The sequence below is a fragment of the Leuciscus leuciscus genome (assembly GCF_965113295.1).
Source record: "Leuciscus leuciscus genome assembly, chromosome: 22".
NCBI classification, from domain to species: domain Eukaryota; kingdom Metazoa; phylum Chordata; class Actinopteri; order Cypriniformes; family Leuciscidae; genus Leuciscus; species Leuciscus leuciscus.
The window spans coordinates 9,971,637-9,992,549 of record NC_138746.1 but is presented as its reverse complement, the minus strand read 5'-3'; the positions used below and the strand labels follow the sequence as shown (position 1 = coordinate 9,992,549).

The 20,913-nt window shown below is 36.4% G+C and overlaps 3 protein-coding genes and 1 long non-coding RNA gene across 10 annotated transcripts in view; 1 reads left to right on the top strand and 3 right to left on the bottom strand.

Annotated features, from left to right (window-relative positions):
* The window catches only part of dctn1b (dynactin 1b), a 35,814-nt gene extending 28,229 nt beyond the window's left edge, over window positions 1-7,585 (bottom strand). For 3 of the 5 annotated variants that reach the window (XM_082153055.1, XM_082153056.1, XM_082153057.1), the window contains exon 1: window positions 2,216-2,643. In XM_082153055.1, coding sequence (XP_082009181.1) covers window positions 2,216-2,248 — 33 coding nt within the window. In that variant the 5' untranslated portion in view covers window positions 2,249-2,643. Of the gene's footprint in view, window positions 1-2,215; window positions 2,644-6,442; window positions 6,484-7,479 lie in introns of those variants that run through there. The other 2 variants (XM_082153059.1, XM_082153058.1) reach the window with 2 other exon arrangements.
* A 1,798-nt stretch (window positions 7,586-9,383) lies between these two features.
* On the bottom strand, window positions 9,384-11,524 carry LOC309486009 (putative N-acetyltransferase camello). 2 transcript variants are annotated; one of them, XM_082153066.1, is made up of 3 exons: window positions 11,426-11,524; window positions 11,174-11,242; window positions 9,384-10,889 (listed from the first exon to the last, which is right to left on the bottom strand). In XM_082153066.1, exon 3 carries the CDS (start codon window positions 10,884-10,886, stop codon window positions 10,218-10,220), a length of 669 nt encoding a protein of 222 aa, XP_082009192.1. In that variant the 5' UTR covers window positions 10,887-10,889; window positions 11,174-11,242; window positions 11,426-11,524; the 3' UTR covers window positions 9,384-10,217. The 2 variants fall into 2 exon arrangements, with proteins under 2 accessions (XP_082009192.1, XP_082009193.1); XM_082153067.1 differs by having other exon boundaries at window positions 11,185-11,242; window positions 11,426-11,510.
* Window positions 10,853-18,165, top strand: LOC309486011. Of its 2 annotated transcripts, none has more exons than XR_014201363.1 (4): window positions 10,853-10,941; window positions 15,554-15,659; window positions 16,940-16,988; window positions 18,075-18,165. It is a non-coding gene; the product is annotated as an uncharacterized lncRNA (long non-coding RNA). The 2 variants fall into 2 exon arrangements; XR_014201364.1 differs by lacking the exon at window positions 10,853-10,941 and adding an exon at window positions 11,512-11,549.
* On the bottom strand, window positions 14,902-20,873 carry slc39a8 (solute carrier family 39 member 8). The gene is made up of 8 exons (XM_082153065.1): window positions 20,267-20,873; window positions 19,271-19,445; window positions 18,473-18,642; window positions 18,215-18,337; window positions 17,951-18,127; window positions 16,936-17,140; window positions 16,659-16,843; window positions 14,902-15,694 (listed from the first exon to the last, which is right to left on the bottom strand). Exons 1-8 carry the CDS (start codon window positions 20,414-20,416, stop codon window positions 15,545-15,547), a joined length of 1,335 nt encoding a protein of 444 aa, XP_082009191.1. The 5' UTR covers window positions 20,417-20,873; the 3' UTR covers window positions 14,902-15,544.
* Between the last annotated feature and the right edge of the window lie 40 nt (window positions 20,874-20,913).

Here is a 20,913-nt window from a genome sequence, read left to right as displayed (position 1 = left end):
GTTTTTTAAAAAAACTAATTAGTTGAATTAATCATTCAATGACTAATAAAGGCAGTTTATTTGTTTCGTTCTAGAATGAATCAGCATTTTTGAATGAATCATTTGAATGAACGAATTAATTACTGGCATAACAATGTAACATGCAGTCAAAAAAAATCCCCATCACTAAAACTCGACAGTCCGTCTGGATTCTGGAATGCACAAACAGTGAAAAGTCACAGTGCTGTTGGAACATATATTGGCACTCCTCCAGCCAATCAGATTTTTAAAATGGCAGCTCAGCCAATCAGATTCAACTGAATAGATGATCTGGGGGAGTTGAGTCCATTTGCAGACTCCTCATTAGGTATCTGAACTAGTCTCTCATGCCCTCCAGATTGCATGTCTGAGAGGACAATTGGTGGTTATTTAGGAGCACTCAGACCCGAGCTAATGGCTGAAAACAAGTTTGTGACGCAGCTTTTATCTTTACTGCAGAAGACTCCAGATGAAGCAGAAGCACTGTTACCTGCAGTCATTGTGTGCAGAAACACACACACACACACACACACACACACACACACACACACACACACACACACACACACACACACACACACACACACACACACACACACACACACACACACACACACACACACACACCAGCTGATCCTGAGAGACCTGCTCCATTTCACTTCTATTAAGTCATTTCAACTCTCTCTAATCACAGAGGCGGGGGTCCAAAATTAGTTTTATTTCAGAAACTAAAAATAAGCACCAGACACATAAAGGTAACAAGCTAAGGCACAATATTTGCAGTGTTTTATTATTCTTGCTGACTCTAATTGTAAACTCTGAAGAGGTGGGGACATTAGGTTACAATGTAACAATAGAAAGAGAACACAAATGATAGATGTGACCTCTTCGCAACTTGAAAACTCAGACCTGTGCAAAGACTGGCAGCAGCTCACTGCAAGGTGACATTCATTCATTACACAGACAGATTTAATATAATGATGTTACTGAATAATGTTGAAAGATTAAGCTGAATAATACATTGTGAGCACAGGACAGGAGTTACGGAAAACTGACTTGTGACTCAGCAGAAATAAGTCACTAACTGTGTCAGTAAGGGTTGAAAACTATGGGTTTATGGAATGTAATTTTTGAAATAGATCTTGTGAAGCTTGTTAAAAAAAGCTTTAATTTTATTATTATATTTATTAAAATGTGAAAGTGTGTAAATATTAAATATAGGCCTATATTTGAGTAACTAACCTCTTGTATTATAGAACCTCTAATAATCCACAACACGGTTTCAGAGAATAAGTTCACAGGAATAAATAAACACACACATTTGCCTTTCTATCATGGTGGGGACTTATTGACCTCTATTGTTTTTATACTGTACTAATGAGATTTTCTATCTTCTAACCCTAAACCTAAACCATTCCTCACGCAAACCTTTTTTGCATTTTTAGGTTGTAATTAAGACATGTCTGGTAAGTTTATTAATGTGTTCGCTGGCTGCTCCCCATAATGTAAATGATTTCAGGTTTTACTATCTTTGTGGGGATGCATTACTATTCCCTAACAATCCATTTAAACTGGGGTTTAATGTTCATAGTGCTGTCTAATGTTTTATACAAGAAAAGGGCATAAGATTTATGTCTGGAGATCTAGACTGGAAGTTATTACTACATTTAACCATGTCAGCTTGAGAGAATGAAGATGAGCTACAGTAAAGGCTTTGGTTCAGTTTTAATATTAGGATTTGGGCTGGAATCAAGTTAAAATAATCTAATTAAATATGATCTGACAAAATGCTTTTAGTCAAAGATAAAGTCTTTTTTATGTTGTTGCTGTGTTACTCAGCAAATGTGCCAAAAATTGCACTGCTCCATTACTGGCCTGCAGTAAAAACTGCCTCATACATTAAAACAAACACACTACAATTGATTGCATAGCATTTTGTACACAAGCAAATGCATTTTAGCTAAAAGCTGAGCCTTACAAATTCCAGAACACTGACTGAGCCCACGCATGCTCTTGTCTGACACATGCTAAAACACCTGCATGTCCACAATTGAGAGCAAATATATACTGTATACCTGCTCATCACTGCACAGCACAGCACATACTTATTCTACTTTAATACAATTAGTAGGTTTTTGAGGGTGGCAGACAGACAGTACGTGTGTCACAAAAAGAGTGTCCACTGTATGTCACTCACCCTGCTGTAAGGGTATCTTTTCATCTGAGACATGCTGCTCCTGCGTCGCTGTTGACAACGGTTCCTTGCCTTGCTTCAGCAACCAGCGCAGTCTATTCAATCCCCCAACCCACTGTCTCCCTATCTCTCTGTCTGCCTTTCTATCTCCACCTAACTCTCATCACTAAAACCTTTGTCCATACGATGAGTGTCTGAGAGGGTTTGGTTCAGCTCCAGCAGAGACACAGACTGAACCCCAGAGAGGACACAGGAGAGACACCAGTGGAGGTCCTGCTGGATGTCTGAGCTCAGATGAACCAGCTAGCATGTGAATTGTCAGAATGATCCCAGCATTAAATTGAGTTAGAATGTGACGTGTGTGTGTGTAAGTCTGGCTGACTGATCTGTGCTGCTAGGTGAGTGTGTGAGAGCAGTGCAACTGCGCTAATGTCTGTGCTGCCTTCTGCAGGAGAGCAAAAGAGGCAGAACTGGGTCCTAAAGCCCTCCTACACCAAATAATGATCAAACTTACATATTTAATATGTAAATGTACTCTTTGAGTGATTAAAAGACAGAGAAACCATTTACATTCTTTACAATAAGGCCTAACAGAGGATGACCAAAGTTATTATTTATAGTGTATGATTTACAGTGTAGTTTTATTATTGATCACAAAAAATAAAGCTAAATAAAATATTTTAAAAAGACAAAATGACAAAATAAAATGAAAATGACAACTGAATAAATGCTAATTCAAAATATTATTAAACACTATAATATATAAATGGTACTAAAATAACACTGGTGCAGCTATTTAAGAAGTGTTGTAAAATGCAAACTAAAAAGAACAGTGTCACCATTCCCCTGCTTCTTTTATTCTAGGACTTTCATTTTATTACCTTCTGTCTTACTGTGTCTGGTTTTCATATGCTGTGTTTCATTTCTGTAGTACCTTGTTTCTATAGTTACCCTTGGCCTTGTCAGTCTCCATGGTTACTCATCAAACACACCTGTTCCTCATTATCTTGTAACTCAGTATATTTATACCCTTGTGTTTCAGTCTGTAGTTGTTGGTTGTTGTCTTTATACCTCAATGTAAAGCTGATGAGTCTGCTGTGTTGCCTATGTTATCTTGTTTGGATTATTGCCATCGGCTCCTGGTTTGGATTACTTTTGTGTTATGCGTTCTTGAAAAAAGACTGCTTGCTAAATATCCTCACCTCTCCTTGTCGCTGCTACACCCGTGACAGAATGACCAACCAACCATTAGTATGGATCTAGCAGCAAAATACCTCCCCCTCCTTACTCACGATGATTGTTCCCTCGAGGACCATTCTAGTGAGGTTTTGGACCTTGCTCATCAGACTCACTACCATGACAGTGCTTTGATTTCCTTTTATTATGCTAGACTCAATGACCAGTTAAAGGGATAGTTCACCCCCAAAAAAAAATTTTCATTAATTACTTACCCTCATGTCGTTCCAAACCCGTAAGATATTCGGTCATCTTTGGAACTCAAATTAAGATCTTTTTTATGAAATCAGAGAATTTCCTGTCCCTCTATTGACAACCTACGCAACTACCACTTCTAAGCCCCAATCATGAAAGTAATCCATGTGACTCCAGTGGTTTAACCCCAATTCTATGAAGCGACACGATTGCTTTGTTTGTGCAAAAAATAATTTACCACCTTATTTGCAAAATATTTATCTCCAACACGCATCTAGTCTGCTCTCACATCAACACAACACGCATGTGTCGTAGTGCTCTCATGATATTTTGTAAATAGTGGTAAATAATGTTTTTTGCGCAAAGCACTGAAATGCAATGTAAGTCGCTTTGGATAAAAGCGTCTGCCAAATGCATAAATGTAAATGTACAGTGTAAATGAGTCACATGGATTACTTTTCTGATGTCTTTACTACCTTTCTGAGCCTTGGAAGTGGAAGTTGCGTCGGCTGTCAATAGAGGGACATAAAGCTCTCAGATTTCATTAAAAATATCTTCATTTGTGTTCCAAAGAATAAGATGAACGAAAGTCTTACGGATTTGGAGGGTGAGTAAATAATGACAGAATTTTTGGGTGAACTAACCCTTTAAAATCAAGATTCCTTTTTCCATTTATGATCCTCGAGGGAGATTCATTGATTCATTGAGATTCACAGCTGGGACCCAGCCGTCATGGCCACCACGCCAGAGTCTCCAGCCGTCATGGCCGCCACGCCAGAGTCTCCAGCCGTCATGGCCGCCACGCCAGAGTCTCCAGCCGTCATGGCCGCCACGCCCGCCACGCCAGAGTCTCCAGCCGTCATGGCCGCCACGTCAAGAGTCTCGTCACGTCGTGGGCGCCACGACAGACTGAATAATTTAAACTTAAATAAATATTTATGTCAGTTTATTTATTTGGTAAGTAACAATGTAAAACCTAGGATAATGTATTTCATTCATGCAAAATAAGCTCCTTCAGGGTGATACAAGAGTCCTGATTACTCTATTGGGATTTATTTTGTGATAATGACTAGCTGACGGTACATTATCCTTTACATATTAATCACTGGATTACTAAAGGTCATGCGCGACTTTGTACGGAGGTGATCACTGGCTTTAACAGCACTCTTTTCTACTATGGTTCTCTACTATGGAATCCATTCATACACAACTGTTCACACACTTAGCAAATAAGACTGTTTAAGGCAGCAGGTCTCTTTAAGACCGGCTCTCTATTCAGCCTCTCTGTTCCTCTCCAGCCCTATTCAAATGTGACGCAGGCAGCATCCGATATAAAGCCAAACACAGAAGAGTGAGTTCAGTCAGGAGAAGTGTGCACAGCCTCAGCAGACTGACAAACAACACACAGACGCACACTGACAGGATTAATGCTCTTTATGAACGACAACTGCACTGAATCCCTGTGGGCTTATTTCTGTATTACACATTCTGCACAGAAAGCAAATGCTGATGTCCGCAACATGTTATACAGTTAGAAGGGACAGGTGCACAGCTGAAAACATTGTGCTCACAAAAACCAGTAAGCAATTGTGAGTCCAAACAGCAATTGGAGACATGCAAACAATGCATAAATCACACAATGAGAGCTTCTCTTCTCTGAACACTCTATGAAACAGAGCCTCTCATCTGTATCAGTGACAGACAGTGCTCTATCAGGTTATAGGAATTGAGTGCAACAGTTGAGTTCTGGAAGTAAAACTATTTGTTTCTCCATAGGGAAATTGATTTATAACAAAAACTTAACTACATTTAAAGACAGCTACTGTGAGTCAGTCAATGGTATATGCTTGTGTTAAAGCCATCTGTTCACATTATTTCAACTTGTTTAAAAAAAAAAAAATGTAACAGTGGAATTCCTGGTGAAAAACTACATTACCCATGATGCTGTACAGAAAATTCCACAAATCAGGGAGTCGTGGGGAAAAAATCACACTACAAATGCTGCACTCTCATGAAGCACCGCAAATGACATCCTCAAGTTAATCAGGTAAGGTTCAAATTTATTCTTTCTAAATATATATTTGATCAAAAATGAATAGTTTTATATTCCATCATCGTTTTTAATCTGATTATGCCATTCGCAATGCTTTATGGGATTGTAGTTCTTTCCCTCATTAAAGCCGTTAAGTACGCAGTCTTGTACCTTTGTCTTTTTGTCCAATTTTCTAATATTTTTTGCTTCAAATAAAAGTTTGTAATGTTGTGATTCACATTGTAGCTGGTTGGTTCATGGCTTATAATGCTTTATTGCAAACTTTTTCAAATCCCTGTGGGAAAAATTTATAGAAAAAATACTTCTCAAACCAACGAAAAAGTGGGCAGGCACTATTGCACTTTATAAGCAGGGGTGGGAATGAGGTTTGATTGATAGGTAAAGCAGAAGATACACTACATAGGGACAGAGAGGATATAAAGAATAACAATATAGGGAGGAGAACGAAAAAACTGCATCTGACACGAGAGCGTTCACTTATAAACACTATTTTAGCTTAAAGGGATAGTTCATCAAAAAAAAAATTATTCTGTCATCATTTACTCACCCTGGGAGTTGTGAAAAATATGATACTCCGGTGTTTTGCCAGATGAGAAGTTTATCCATATTTCATCTTTTTACTCTTTTAATTTCTTTTATAACTGTTTTAATTTTCCTAGCTTTTATTTTGTGATTATTTTAATTCCTTTCTGTAAAGCACTTTGAATTGCCATAGTGTATGAAATGTGCTATATAAATAAACTTGCCTTGCCTCAAGTTGTTCCAAACCTGTATGAGTTTCTTTATTCTGTTGAAGACAAAATAATATATTTTGAATAATACAGTTGACGGTATAGCAATTGACTGCCCTAGTATTTTTTTTCCATACTATGGAAGTCAATGCCTACCATCAACATTTTGGTTACCAGCATTCAGGTGAGTAAATGATGAGAGAATTTTCATTTTTGCGTGAACTATCCCTTTAATTATCCCTTAACAATGGCGTGAGACTTTCTGGAACATTTTATTGTAAGAATGTGTCTGATAAGAACATAAATGTCATGTATGTGCATGGTATTATTTTAATGTGTATGGAGATTTACTATACTTTGATGATTAATTAATAAAATCTTACGATAAAAATTCAAACTAATTGTTGTAATTATACAATTATTATACAGTGTATATGTATAATATATTTATATATACACACACACACACACACACACACACACACACACACATTTATTCATAAAGGTGTATACATTTCACAGATAAATAGTATTATATCAATTGTACAATTATATAGAGATTATATCATTTCTTAAAAAGCATTCTCTTAAGATTCTCTTAATGACTATTTGGAATGAAATTTATTGAAACTATTGTATAAAATAAGTATGAAAGCAGTGTGATTGCGTACACTTGGCTTATTTTCTGTGCTGTGCAGTGATGATAAACTGATCAAGAACCTGCCTGGTCCGTCTGTTCCCTCCCCCATTAATAAACAAACAAACAAATAAATAAATAAATATTACAGAATACTACAATCTTAATTGCAATTTACGTAAAAGCTGTAGCAGTGAATAGTAACAACAGTAAATTGAATGGTAGGTTGAACGCATCGCCAGCAGCCCATCAATTCTTCCATCTATCAGCCACCGCCTATTTATATAGCCTACTACAGCCTACATCCCTCAACTGAGAATGATTAGTAGTTACAATCGCAAAAACAGATGGAGGATGTGTGGCCATTAAACGGTTCTTTCATGTTCTTTATTTCAAACCATGCATTTGAACTTACCGTGATGTTTTTGGTGCTGTTCTTACTAAGCGTGTTGTGTCTATTCCCGTACAATGTGGATGTGACAGCTACTTCCTGAGGAGAGCTACGTCACACACAGCGGGAGCGGAGCGCCACTGCTTCGAATGGGAGTTTTGGCACTTACCTCGACAAAAGGTACAAAATAGGGTCTGGAGCTCATTCAAATGGTCGAAAATCCATTCTAATGACATTCGCTTTTTTTTTTTTTTTTTTTACAGGCTCAGTGAAAGAAATTGCTTGAACATAAAGACATATAAATACAGTTTAAAATCCCGATTAAATAAACAAATATAAAAACGCTAGAAAGGCAACAGGGTTTCAATTTATTACATTTACCCTATATTAAGTTAATATTGGTTTGTAGTTAATTTAGTCTAAATTTGGGAGTAAAGCTATTGTTGATATCCTGTATGGGTAACACGGTTGAATGAGCCTTGGACTTGATTCATTTTAAGTTAGATGATTTATCAGACACGTGGGATTTGTGCCTCTAATGCTTAAATTTGATAAATAATGGGATATCAACGTGCACTGTATTCTTGTCATTTATCTTTATAATTAAACAGATTCTGCTGTTTTGTGATTTCTGATTTTTATTTTTTTCCCAAATTATGCTTATTTGATATCAAATTAAACATTTTAGGCAAATGTTTTTTTTCCACCGAAGAGATCTTGACAGATATGAATACAACTTTTCTTTTTTTGTCTTCCTTTCTTATTTTAGCATGACATGAAACCACCAGTCCTGCTGTGTGCGTATTTAAACGCCATGAAATGGATCAACCTGGCAAGAAGTGATGGCCACGCAAACTCCTCCCTTTTAAACCCAATGCTGTCATACAGCTTATGAGCATCAGTTTGGACCATAGGTGAAAAGCACCACCCTCTTATCCACATCAACAGGACTGTTTTACAAAGAGCTTTTGCAAGGCCACGACCCCGAAACTCCCTTTTTACAGAGATCCTTTTCAGTTCCAAAGCACCTGTCTCCTCCACACAGGGCAAAATGCCCACAGTCCCGTCAATAGACCCTTTTAGTTCTGCCACCCAAAAGCAGCTCCTGTTGTCAATCTGCATGTAGGAGTTCCTGATGTCCAACAGATCCTCACTGAGCCCAAGCAGAATTCCCAGCTCAAAAATATACTGTACTGCCATCCGACCAGCAAGCATAACCCCCTACAGACACCCATAATGCAGGTCAGAAATGAGCTGGAGAGGATATAAATGAGAAGGAAGACTCCACACAGCACAGCTTGAGTCCATGGCTGCTTCAGGGACAGAAGATACACAGTTCCAACATGCTCTCTGAACCCAGTGGAGTATAAGGTCCTCACAGCTGAGTAATCTGCATCCCAAAACTCACGGATCTGATACCACAACATCTAGTCTTTAGGACTGAGATCAGTGGAAAAGACAAAGACAAAATATTACAAGAAAGGCATGTGCCTTCTCAGTCTGTGAAGGTTTTAAAAAGGTATTAGCTTTTTTTAAATCACTCTAAATGCATGACAAAGCACAACTTTTTGTCAAGTAGCCTAGAGTGTGTAAACGTCATGAGTAGTTAAGCTTCTCCATTCATAGATCCGACCTATCAAACGTAAAAGCGACCAAACATTATATGTGCAATTACAAATAGATGGTATCTATGCAAAATGTTGTCCAAAAATGTTGCTGATTCAATTAAAATGGTTATTATAGTATTACATAAGATGTACAATTAAACATTTGAGCTCCGTGCTTTTTTCATTTCAGACGATTGGGAGTGAAACTTCCTCTAAGAAAACACATGATCTTTGGGTTGCTCATCAAACCTAAATAAAAATCAGGTCAGGATGATAAATTCAACTGAAAATAGCATTTCAAATAAAAATGTTAAAACACAGTACATTTCAAAAAGTTTTTATTGATTTATGTTGTTATAACAAATTACATTTGGTCTCAATAGAACAAATCACTTTATCCAAATTAATATTGCATTGAATGTTTAGAGTCATTTAATCATTCAGTCACAGGACAATCACAGGTTTTCCATTCTTTGATAAATTAAAAATACAAAACATTAAAAAGTCAACTATATAGGTCATCTGATAATATTGGAGAGATGATTATGTTATTTTGTTAATAAGTATAAACTATTAATACAGATATGTAATTTTCACATTCTCGCTGCCATTGTAATCAACATCAATGCTATGGAGGTGGAAATGTGACATCATTAGCATTGCACGCAGCCTCTGTTGAACAGCATCTGTCAGTTTCAAGGCATTTACATCTCATGCCTCTCATTGACCAAATACATATACTTAAATGTATAGAAAACTGCAGTTTTCTTTTTTCATAGAAGAGAACAGGCTATGTACAGTATAAATAAATTGAAATGATCTTAAGCAACACAAGCTATCTCAAAGACACGAGTACACATCCGAATGTTGTAAAATTCATTCTCATTCATTGACACAGGTACATTAATGATGCTTAGACAAGATCTGGACACCGTGTTTTGCTTCTATTCAGATTTTTAAAACAATAATTTGAACTCATATAAGAAATTGATTTTTCCCGTATATGAACAGTTTCTTATAAAAGAAGAATTCCCTTTTTAATGATTAAGAAATAGACAAATGCTGATTGGTGTGCTTCTTTAGTGGTCTGAACCAGTGTTAAAAAGCGTGTTCATCAATAAAATGCTGGTCTTCGTGAAATTGCAGATCTCAGTCTCAGTTGTGATGGTGTTTTATGATGAGTTGGTACTCTATTAATGTGAAATTAGTCAGCTTGGCAATCACATCTGGAGCATTAAACTCACTGACCTTCTGGTAGCCCATGTGCTCATAGAGTTTCTGTGCATCTGTCTGGACCACAGAGGTGTGAAGCATCACTCCTAGATAACCTCGTTCGCGAGCGAAGTCTGCCACCATACGGCACAGCGCTTTGGCAATGCCTTGTCCACGGTGACTCTTTTTAACCGACATCCGCTTGAGTTCCAGGAAGTTCTCATCTTTCTCTGCAGGTAAACACGCTACTGTACCCACAACACGACCTTCACTCTCAGCCACCCAGAAGCAGGCGTTAGGTGGATCCAGGTAGGTCTGCTGAATGTGGTTGAGATCTTGATCAAGGGAAGTCTGAATGTACTTGGTGAACATGTAACTTACACACTGACGGCCTGCGGCCAAAAGCAGCGTGACTGCTAGTACAGGCAAAAGGATGGACTTTGAGCTGGTCAGTAAAGCGCAAAACACACATCCCAGAAACATCTGCGCTAGGGGCTGTTTGAGAACGTGCATGCAGGAAGGTGGGATGTGCTCACTCATTCCAACAGTAAAAACCTCCTTTACTTCTTCATGATCTTCTTCTCGGTAGCGACGAAACTGCACCTCAGCCATGACCTTCAAATCAAGCATGACGCCAGAAATAATAACACAGAAAGCTTAAGACTGGGTATATCAAATCCTATTACACCTGTCTTATTATAATCTTGTCTTGTTGTAAGTGAACAACATTTCACATCTACATGTCATCTAGATATCGATAATTGATAAATAATTCAAGAATTTTTTTCATTAAAAAACATTTAAAAAAACAGCATTTAATATCACTTTTCCAGCCTTAAGTGTTTGTATTTGTATCAAAATCATAAGACACAGCATTATATAGTGGCACAGATACTCACAAATTACTCGCCTTAATGCCTTGATCCTGATAAGATGAGATTTCCAGGCTATTGACCTTTACTCGATGACTGTCGGCAGCAAGTGAAGAAATATATAAGGCATTTGTGTGTTTACGGAAGTGTTCAGAGAGATTTAAAATGTCAATTGTAATGAGAATTAACTGTAACAAACATGCAATTCAATTATGGGAAACGAAAAAGACATTCCTTCTGGATTTTCGTCTTTTTTTAATAGAAATAATATAGACATACCTGTACTGTAAATGATCCTACAGAAATTAATGCTTTACTTTGTTCTAATGGTTTTTCTTCTCTTTCGATGGGAACTTGAGAGGGAGTAGCACTACCGCCATCTACTGGAGAGAAGGAATTATAAGTACGATGCATTTGGAACACATGCATTGAGTAGTAAAGCTGCAGACTCGGAGCCTGCTGCATCTACAGTCCCGCACCCAGAGTCCCGCATTCTCAGACCCCTCGTTTTTCGAGACAGCGCCTCCTATCAAATTAGATCGGATAAACATGTGAAGAACTTAAGCCGAAACGTGAGTATCGTCAATTTTATTTAGCGAATCATACCTCAATCGATTTCCTTTTTAATCAAACTACTTTATAGCTCATCGATACACCAACATATGAATAGTCCATTTAATATTTGTAAAGTAGTTTGTAACTAAATTTGAGCCGTTAATGTACTATGTTTTTTCGCCTTTTTTCCCAGAAAATATTTTGATAGCTTACGTTAGCCTTTAACCTTGGACTTTTGGTAGACAAGCCATTGTAAAAATTTGATTAAAATTCGTTGACATTAAAGTAGACCAATTAAATACATTAAGTGTGTTAATATCAAAGAATGTCATCATTAATTATTTAATCAGATTCACCATTTTACCTTTTTTTTAATTACCGGACCTTTTTTCCTTAAACTATTAAGTTGAATGAATTAATGCCGGAGTAATTATTTTACTTTATATAATTTATGTAGATTACTTAAATTAGTTATTATAAAACGTAGTATTAAAATGAATCAATATTAATTTAACTGATATGAAGTTGTTGCCGGCCATTTCCTCCGTGGCCCTACTTATCACCCTAGGTATGCTTGTAATTTGCATTTGCAAAAAAATATTATTTATTATTACACAATATTTTTGACAATGGCATTCATCTTTTATTTTAGTGAAGTCGAGGAATTTGACAGAGCGATTCCAAAAAGAAGGAACATTCGCCTACCAGAAATTATTTTACCTTATGCATTTACATTTTACATTTATTCATTTAGCAGACGCGCTTTTATCCAAAGCGACTTATAAATGAGGAGTTTTTTTTTTTTAATGCAACTGAAGACGAAAAGTAAAGTCACCAACACAATTCTTTCCTTTTTTCTTTCCTTTGTCCTGTTTACAGCAAGATGATGCTTAGGTGATCGTTAAATAAAGTACAGAATTGTTTATTATTGGTGTTTTGTCTATTCTTATTTGAGTTTTGCTTCGCATTCAAAATATCAAAAAACAGGTTTTGTAATGTTAGCATGGTATAATGTTAATTAGACCATTATTGAACTGAAAGAAAAATTGGAATTTGAAAAAAAAAAAAAAACATTGTAGCAATACAGTATAATATCACATAATATTTTTCAGAAGATAGTTCAATATGCAATTGCGACTTTATTTCTCAGAATTGCGACTTTATATCTCGCAATTCTGAGAAAAAGTCACAACTCTGACTTGATATATTGCAATTGTGAGAAAAAAAATCAGAATTGTGAGATAAAAAGTCGCAATTATTATTATTTATTTATTTATTATTCAGTGGCGGAGTCAAGCTTCCATAGTAATTGTATCCCTTCCATCAGTAATTTTCTTTCAATTACACCCACGCTCAAAAAATAACTACTGGGTAATTTGTTAGTCAGAGAACACAATGAGTTTTTTTTTTTGGCACATGCATTAAGCAGGGAACACAAATATTTATTTGGATAACTTTAAATAAAACGAGACCGTATTGCATCCTATTGTTTTCAATGGCATTTGGATAAGGGTGTTATACGATTTTCCGAACAGCAGGAGGCGCTGTCTCGAAAAATGAGGGGTCTGAGAATGCGGGACTCTGGGTGCGGGACTGTAGATGCAGGCTCCGAGTCTGCAGCTTCATAATGTTGGGGCATGCATTGAGGCAGTGGAAGGGTTATTAAAGGGACAGTATACCCAACATTTTTAATTATGTTATAACTTATCAACTCACCTTCAATTAAGTTGTTCCATACCTGTATTAATTTATTTCTTCTGCTGAACACAAAAGAAGATATTCTGAAGAATGTCAGTAACCAAACGATGGTTTACATTGACTTTCATAGTATTTTTTCCCCATACAGTCATTGGGGTCCAACAACATTGTTTAGTTACCGTCAAAATATCTTTTTGACAGAATTTTCACTTTGTGGGTGAACTATCCCTGTTATTACCCTTCCACTAATTAATTACTGTCCTTTCTTTCTTATAGGTTTTGATCAAAAGTCCAATTAAATAAATGAAAATTTTCGAGCCAGTGTTCAGTCAGTGTGATATAGCACATCTTGGTTCGTTTTGTAATCAAAACCCGATAGTGTAGGCCTGTCAAATATAAAACACCTTATCCATTTTTTAAATCAGTCACAAATTCACTAGATGACAGCGTCGAAAGTCTGCAGTCTCTGATAATATGAACACTAGCGCCATTTACTGGACACAAAAAAATACTGGAGATATGTAATAGATAAAAACAAAACAAAAATCTGAATTACTCTCAAATTTGAAGTCTTACAAAAAAGTCTTTTTGTATATTTCAAATTATAGCCTACTTTTTAATGGTAAAAAACGCATCTCAAGAATTCTTGTTTTTGTTTTATAGTGAACTGAAAGACCTGTTAGTGTTTATTGCTGTTATGTTTGACATTTAAAAGTTTCTGTTATGGTGAGGTTTTTGAGGTTACCATTGTGCTGAGGATACTTCATGAATATAAACACTATTGATTCAATAAGCAACGATAATACCAATGTCAGCGACAAGTTATATCTTATTTCTTCATTAAATATACATGCTCAATAAGTGTGCTATGATAGCTGTGGATTTAAACTGAAATAAATAAGATTAATTAGTTCCAGGGCTTTAGATGGATTTTTTTAAAGTAATCAACTCAAAGATTTGTGTTAATGTTACAAATTAAGTTCCTCTAACTCAATATAATTTGTTGGTTGAACATAATTTCTTTCGAAGTTATCATAACTGATTGATGCAAAACTATATAATAGTATAATATAGTATAATAGTTACACACAACATCACTTTATATTTCAAATAATATCAAAAGCCAAAGAATAAAAATGGGTCTCAGATTAGATTAAACAAGAAAGATCATCTAATATATGGAAAGTCATTCCACAATGTGGGGGCAGTTACAGAAAAAATCCCATCACATTTGGTATTTAATCGTGAGTGACGAATTAAATATTGATTTTGTGATCTGTATCAATTAGTTTTACTTTCAGCACACTATTGTTCTATATTTAAATGATTGTCAAACCCTTTTGTATACATACACACAAATATATTTATACTTATACAGTATATATTATATACGTATACATATGCATAGATATATTTGTGTGTGTGTGTGTACACACATTATATAAACTGTAATATATGAATATATCAAAAATCTTGCAATATTATCTGGAAAAATGTGCCATTTGTGTTAACAGCAAAACTTTTTTAAAACAATATTACAATATTTTTCGATTTTTTTTTTTTTATATATGTGGCTTTTAATTTTTATATTTAAAATATAATTAGCAAAATACATTTTCCACCCCAGAACCCAGTTTGAAAGCCCCTGTTCAAACTCATAAACATACAGTAGATGGAAACAAGGTTTAAATACGTAGATAACCACTTTTTCCCCTAATGAAACAAGCTGTAGAAAAGACAAACATCAACAATCTTCCCCTTCATATCCTTTAGTTAAAGACTGTGATTAACATGATACAGAGTCTCAGTCAAAAGGTGCTGCAGCATTGGCATTTGGACTACAAAGCTGCTCAGATACCCTGTGCTAGGCTGCCACTGCCACTGAGGAATTCCTCCACACACAGCGGGGTATTGTTGCCAGCTCACATCAGACACTAGCACTCACATCGACAAAAAATCTCTTTAAACAATACTACAAAAATCATGTCTTCCAGGAAGATTGTGTTACATTTGTCCCGACAGCATATACAGTACAAGTCTAATATACAAACAAAACAACCAACAGTGTCTGTTTCAAGTTTTTGGTTTCTGGCACTAAAAACAATTGTTCTTTGTTTTGCTTCGTTTTCATTCAATTCTTTCTTTCTACCCCAGATTTATATCTCCAGCAAACAGGGTAATAAGCAGAATTATAGTGAATCCGGTGAGCAGCCCAGCATTTTGGATCAGGAAGAACACGACCCTTCCTCGATAGCCTTTGGTATGTGCTGCCATGATACTGTTCATCTCTGGGAACTGGAAAAACAACACTGTGATTAGACTTGCTGGAATACTTGATTCTGATCAATCGGAGCATTTTTGGGCAATTTTTAACACTATTTGTTCACTTTCATGTCTCGTGTATCACACCACAGACTTGCTCACTCTTGGCACCATCTTGCATCAGTTATTGTCTGTAGTGAAAATTATCTCAGAGGACATAAGTATTAATATCACCATAATATTGTTGCAGTGTAAGCTAAGTTCAAAGGCTAATCGGGTATTTGTATGTTATGGTAGTACTAAAGCTAACATTTAATGGTCATTATAACATAGTTCAAACAACATATATCATAACGTGATTTTGTAGGAATTGTAATTAGGCACTAAAGAGAGTTCCCATTAAAGGTTCTTTGAGTTTGGTCCTAGTGGACACCCGATTTGTCCTGACTCCAGCGCTGCTTCCAAAATCGCATACTTCCCTACTATATAGTAAGTGAAAAGCAGTATGTGACAAAAGAAGCATGTCTGAATTCACAGTACTCATAAAAGAGTAGACAAAAAGTACCCGGATAAGTGTAGTGTGCATTTGCAGTAAGTGTGCATTTGATGGACACTTTACTATCACGGGAGAGGATTTGTGAATGTCAGTGAAGCAATGCGAGTGACATCAAGTGTAGGTCACATGATAATGACAACATGACAAATGTAGTACCACCCAGAGTACATTCATATTACACACACGTATACTATGAAAGAACATACTTTTTTTAGCGGTTGTGAATCAAGTATTCAAAATAAGTACCTTCTGATGAGAGTATGCGATTCCAGACGCAGCCAGTTGTTGTGGGTAAGATTATAAAATGATTTCAGTTCAAATCAATATTTCATGGCCATGTTTTACGCTGAGTTTTAATAAGTGGGATGATGTACAGTCGGGCAGTCATTATTGTAATTCATTTGATGAACATTTTCCACAGTTAGAAGTAAGATGTCTCACCATGTCTGCAAGGGAGATGTAGAGGAACATTCCTCCAGCAATAGCAAAGATAGCATTTGGAGCAAAACTCCTGCCCAGCAGGATCCCTAATGCAAGACCCAGATAACAGCTCATCGATGACAGCAAGTTAAAACACAGAGCCTGACCAACACTCATGCCCGAGTTCAACAGAATCACAAAATCACCTACAGAGAGACAGGAAGAAAATGAAAAGAGAGACTTAAAAATTCAATTTGAAATGATCTTTTGATGATAGGTCTCTATGCCTGTGTTTTACCCAGCTCATGAGGAAACTCTTCACAGAAGATGGCAATAGAGGTGCTAAAGCCGGTGAGTAGAGAGACTGTGAAGGACGCTCCGATGGCCAGACCGTCTATGAAGTTATGTACGGCATCACTGACAGTGATCATCCACGCCACAGTCTTTATATTAGACATTCCATCGCCTTTAAGCCAGCGACAAGCTAGCAAAGCGCAAGCATTCTGAACAAAAGTAACACAAAATAGACTTTGTTAGAGGCCAATCACACAAAATACATACTTAAAAGCTATTCACACACAGAATGTGTTTTGCGACTTTTTATCTAACAATTCTGACTTTTTTTTTCTCAAAATAGCAAGATTATATCTAAACTTGGAATTGCATTTTGGAGCGCTGCGTCATGCGTGGGACGCTGCAAAAGACGCAAGAGCTGCTTTTTCATGGGCGTATTTGGCCAGTGCTGTTTTTTTCATTACACTGTCCTCACTTTTTAAATGCAAAAACTATGTGAGCATGCCTGCATGCCCGATCAATAATGTGCTTCTGTAAATCAATAATCTTTATAGTCTAATATTTGTTGTACTTTTACTGCATCAGGAAATCATGCACATTATCTGGAGAATCTGGTAAACATCTCTAAGTACTAACAGGGAAATACTAATGTAGTAATAATGATTTATAATTGTACATGTTTATTTTTGTTTAACCCTCATCTTGTTGTGTTCCAGTCATTTTGACCTGGAGAGGATTTTCTTTTTCCTGAAAATGATAGTTAATGTCATCGCACTGGACTAAAAAAAATTACCGACCAAAAAAGAAATACAAAACCTCAAATGCAACACCTGAAATGAAAACAAGCTAACTAAAGATTGAATCCAATATTTGGTGATAATATAGCATGATGAGAGATTTACAAGCAATTAGAAAGGCAGATCATTTTGTCCAGAATCACCCAATTAGGTAAAGGATTTTCATCACAGTACAAGTTAATTATGTATGTTATAATTATAAATGTATGAATTTTGTGTTACCTGTTCAACAGCTGGACTCTCACTTGAATTGTTGGACTTTTCATTAATAGAGTTCATTTCAAGATTAGTGTCGTTTGTAATGATGTCACCGCTGATGTTGCTTATAACGATGTCATTGCTGAAGGTGGAGATGGTGACATCAGATGACTGCAGAGGAGGGAAATGACTGTGTCCGAGCTGCAGGGGAGTGGAACCATTGGGTTAGGCCAGAAACCAGCTCAATCTGTTCCAGTGAACAACGTCCAAACACGTCTAAGCTCTTACCTCTGTATCTGCTTTCAGTACTATCTTTAAAACTCGTTCAGTGAAGAACAAAATGTAAAATCCGCCAAAAATACCAACTACGTCGAGCACATAGTTGTCATCTCTGGGATCTAAGCCAAGGGCCTGGCAAAAAAGTAGTGAATTAGGACAGCATGCATGAAGATTATGAGTAATTGTTTTATGACTGATTTTGTAACCTTTGTAAGCCATTGCACTGGTCATATATCATCTATTAATATCCCTGTAACTCATTCTTACCTCTGGGATAAGTTGCAGTACAGCATTTGAAAACAGTGTCCCAATGGCCAGTCCAATAAAGTACGTCAAGACTTTTGGAAAATATGTTTTTTTCGTCAAAGGCACCAGAAATAAACCCATCAGAGCTGCCAAGTTTATCACGGTCACAGCCAGGAACCCATAACCCCAAACTACAGGAAAGTGGAAAAAGAGTTGAGGAATACATTTACACACATTTACAAATTTTTTTATCAGGTCAATTCAAGAAGTGAGAAAAAACAATTGTACTTGTTCTACTTTACTGCATCCCAATACGGAAACCTAAAGTGGGAAGTGAATTATTTATCTATTTGTAAAATACTATCTCTTGTACAATCTATTAGTGAGGACATCATTACCATATGAAATGGGATCAGACAACGCCTTTTTTTTCTGAATGTGAAATGAGAAACTGATGCTGTAAAGTTCAGATCCTTTAACAAAATAAGGTCTGATTCACATTGAGTGAATCAACAATGTGATGATGGGTCATGGAAATCCTACTTCCTCTCTAAAAGAATCTGTGCATGTGATAATAATATTAACTTTAATCATCATGATTCATAAACAAAAAAGTTAAAATCCAAGATTACACAAAAGTGTGTAATACTTGGTAGTTTCAAACCACAGACAAGAAAACGTACTGTACTATAAATACACTTTAATCCCACAATAAACACTACAAAATCAATCTGTATCTCCCAACTGATGATATCAAAACATTTTCCAGGATTTTGCCACTGTCACTAAACTGAAGGGGTTTGTGGTAATCAGACTCACCTTTATGATCAGATAAAGAAGCAGATTCATTAAGGTTTGAGGGGAAGGTGTAAGGACAGGCAGGGAGCAGGACCTGATTGAGAATAGCCGGACACATCATCTCCAGATCACTGAGACTGACCACAGAAGCATTACCCAATCCAAAGACAGACAACAGCTCTGACAAAGATGAGCACTACCAAGAAAAGAGCAAAACGACATGAGACAAAACAGGTCTCATTCTAAGTATCTCATATTACTAGTTAGCAACGCCAGATAAACAAGTATAAAGTCTGATATGCAAAGTTTAGAAAATGACTTGGTGACAATTCCATATCTGAAAATCATTAAAAACAATCATGGAGTTTCAGATCATTTATTGAGGGTTTTCAACCTCTATAAAAACAGGGAACCCCTACTTTCATTAAGAACATTATTATAATTATTATTATAATGTACATACATAATTAATAAATTACATAAAATAAGGCTTAACAGATAATTAATTATCCCAAAGTTAAACATTATACATATAGCCTAGTTCTATTTGCTTATACATGTTCTTCTCTTCATAATCATACTCTTTGGATGCTATGAAATGGATTCTATATTTTACAACATTCAATTAAATATATTTTTTAATGTTTTTATTCAGATTTTCCGTTTTCAAAACCACACACACACACACAGACATAGTTTAAAAAAATAAAAACCAAGCAGAAATGAGAGGCCTGGTAGCCTACTCTTCTTCAACAAACTAAAAATAATGCACTCAAACAGATGACAAATAAACACGTTTTGATTCATCTAAAATGTTCCATTTAGGCTAATACTCCTTTTCACTTTTGTTGCTTGTTCTAGTAAAAATGTATTGTTTGGCAAAAAAAAATTTGCACTTTTCTTGTTATTATTATAATGAGGGGAAAACGTAGCCGAAACAGTGAAATGAAGAGGTAAATGTCTGAGATGGGACCATAGACTGTAAAAAAATAGATGGGACACATTCTCATTTCTCACCTCTGTGTTCTTCAGCGGATTGGCGTCATCATCGACAGATTCCGCGCGGCGGCTGGTAATGAGGTGGAGAAAGTTCTCCAGGTTCCCCGTGGACAGCGTGTTTTCTTCACTGTAGAAGCGCAAAACATTTCGAAGAAAACTTTCCTCCATATTTATATCCTTTCGATATGAATAATATTACCGAGAGCAAGTTTAATGCAGTCGACGGCCAAGACGGAGGGAAACCAGACAAGAGCTAATAACAGAAGCTGCAGGTTAATAAAGGAGAATCCCAATTCTTTCATTTCCTTTTTAGAAATGATTTGCAATCTCGTGGACGTGGGAGTAACAAATATTTCTTCAGCTTTACTAATCAGAGGCAATCAGTGATAGTGGAATACACACCTGACACGCCTTCTTCCATTCCTCGCCAGAGCTCCTCTGTACCGAGGGTCACAGAGCAGCAACTGCTGCCCAAACACTCTTTCTACCAGCCTGCGAGCGGCCCTCACTCCCTCCCTGTGTCAATGAAGTCTTTGTTGATCATTTTCCAGACTCTCTTGCAACGTGTTCAGGTCTGCAATCTCATGGTAGAAGGAAGTTACAACCATTGAAAAGAATCCCAATATTTGCACACATTTCTCAATGAAACCTATTTTACTGATCAA

Excerpts from the sequence above, each read along its gene's own strand:
- slc39a8 (XM_082153065.1), bottom strand. The coding sequence starts at position 20,416 with ATGGAGGAAAGTTTTCTTCGAAATGTTTTGCGCTTCTACAGTGAAGAA. Across the intron at positions 16,844-16,935 it reads AGAGTTTCCTCATGAGCTGG|GTGATTTTGTGATTCTGTTG; the intron begins GTAAAACACAGG and ends GTCTCTCTGTAG. Across the intron at positions 15,695-16,658 it reads ACATCTCCCTTGCAGACATG|TTCCCAGAGATGAACAGTAT; the intron begins GTGAGACATCTT and ends TTGTTTTTCCAG.
- LOC309486009 (XM_082153066.1), bottom strand. The coding sequence starts at position 10,886 with ATGGCTGAGGTGCAGTTTCGTCGCTACCGAGAAGAAGATCATGAAGAA.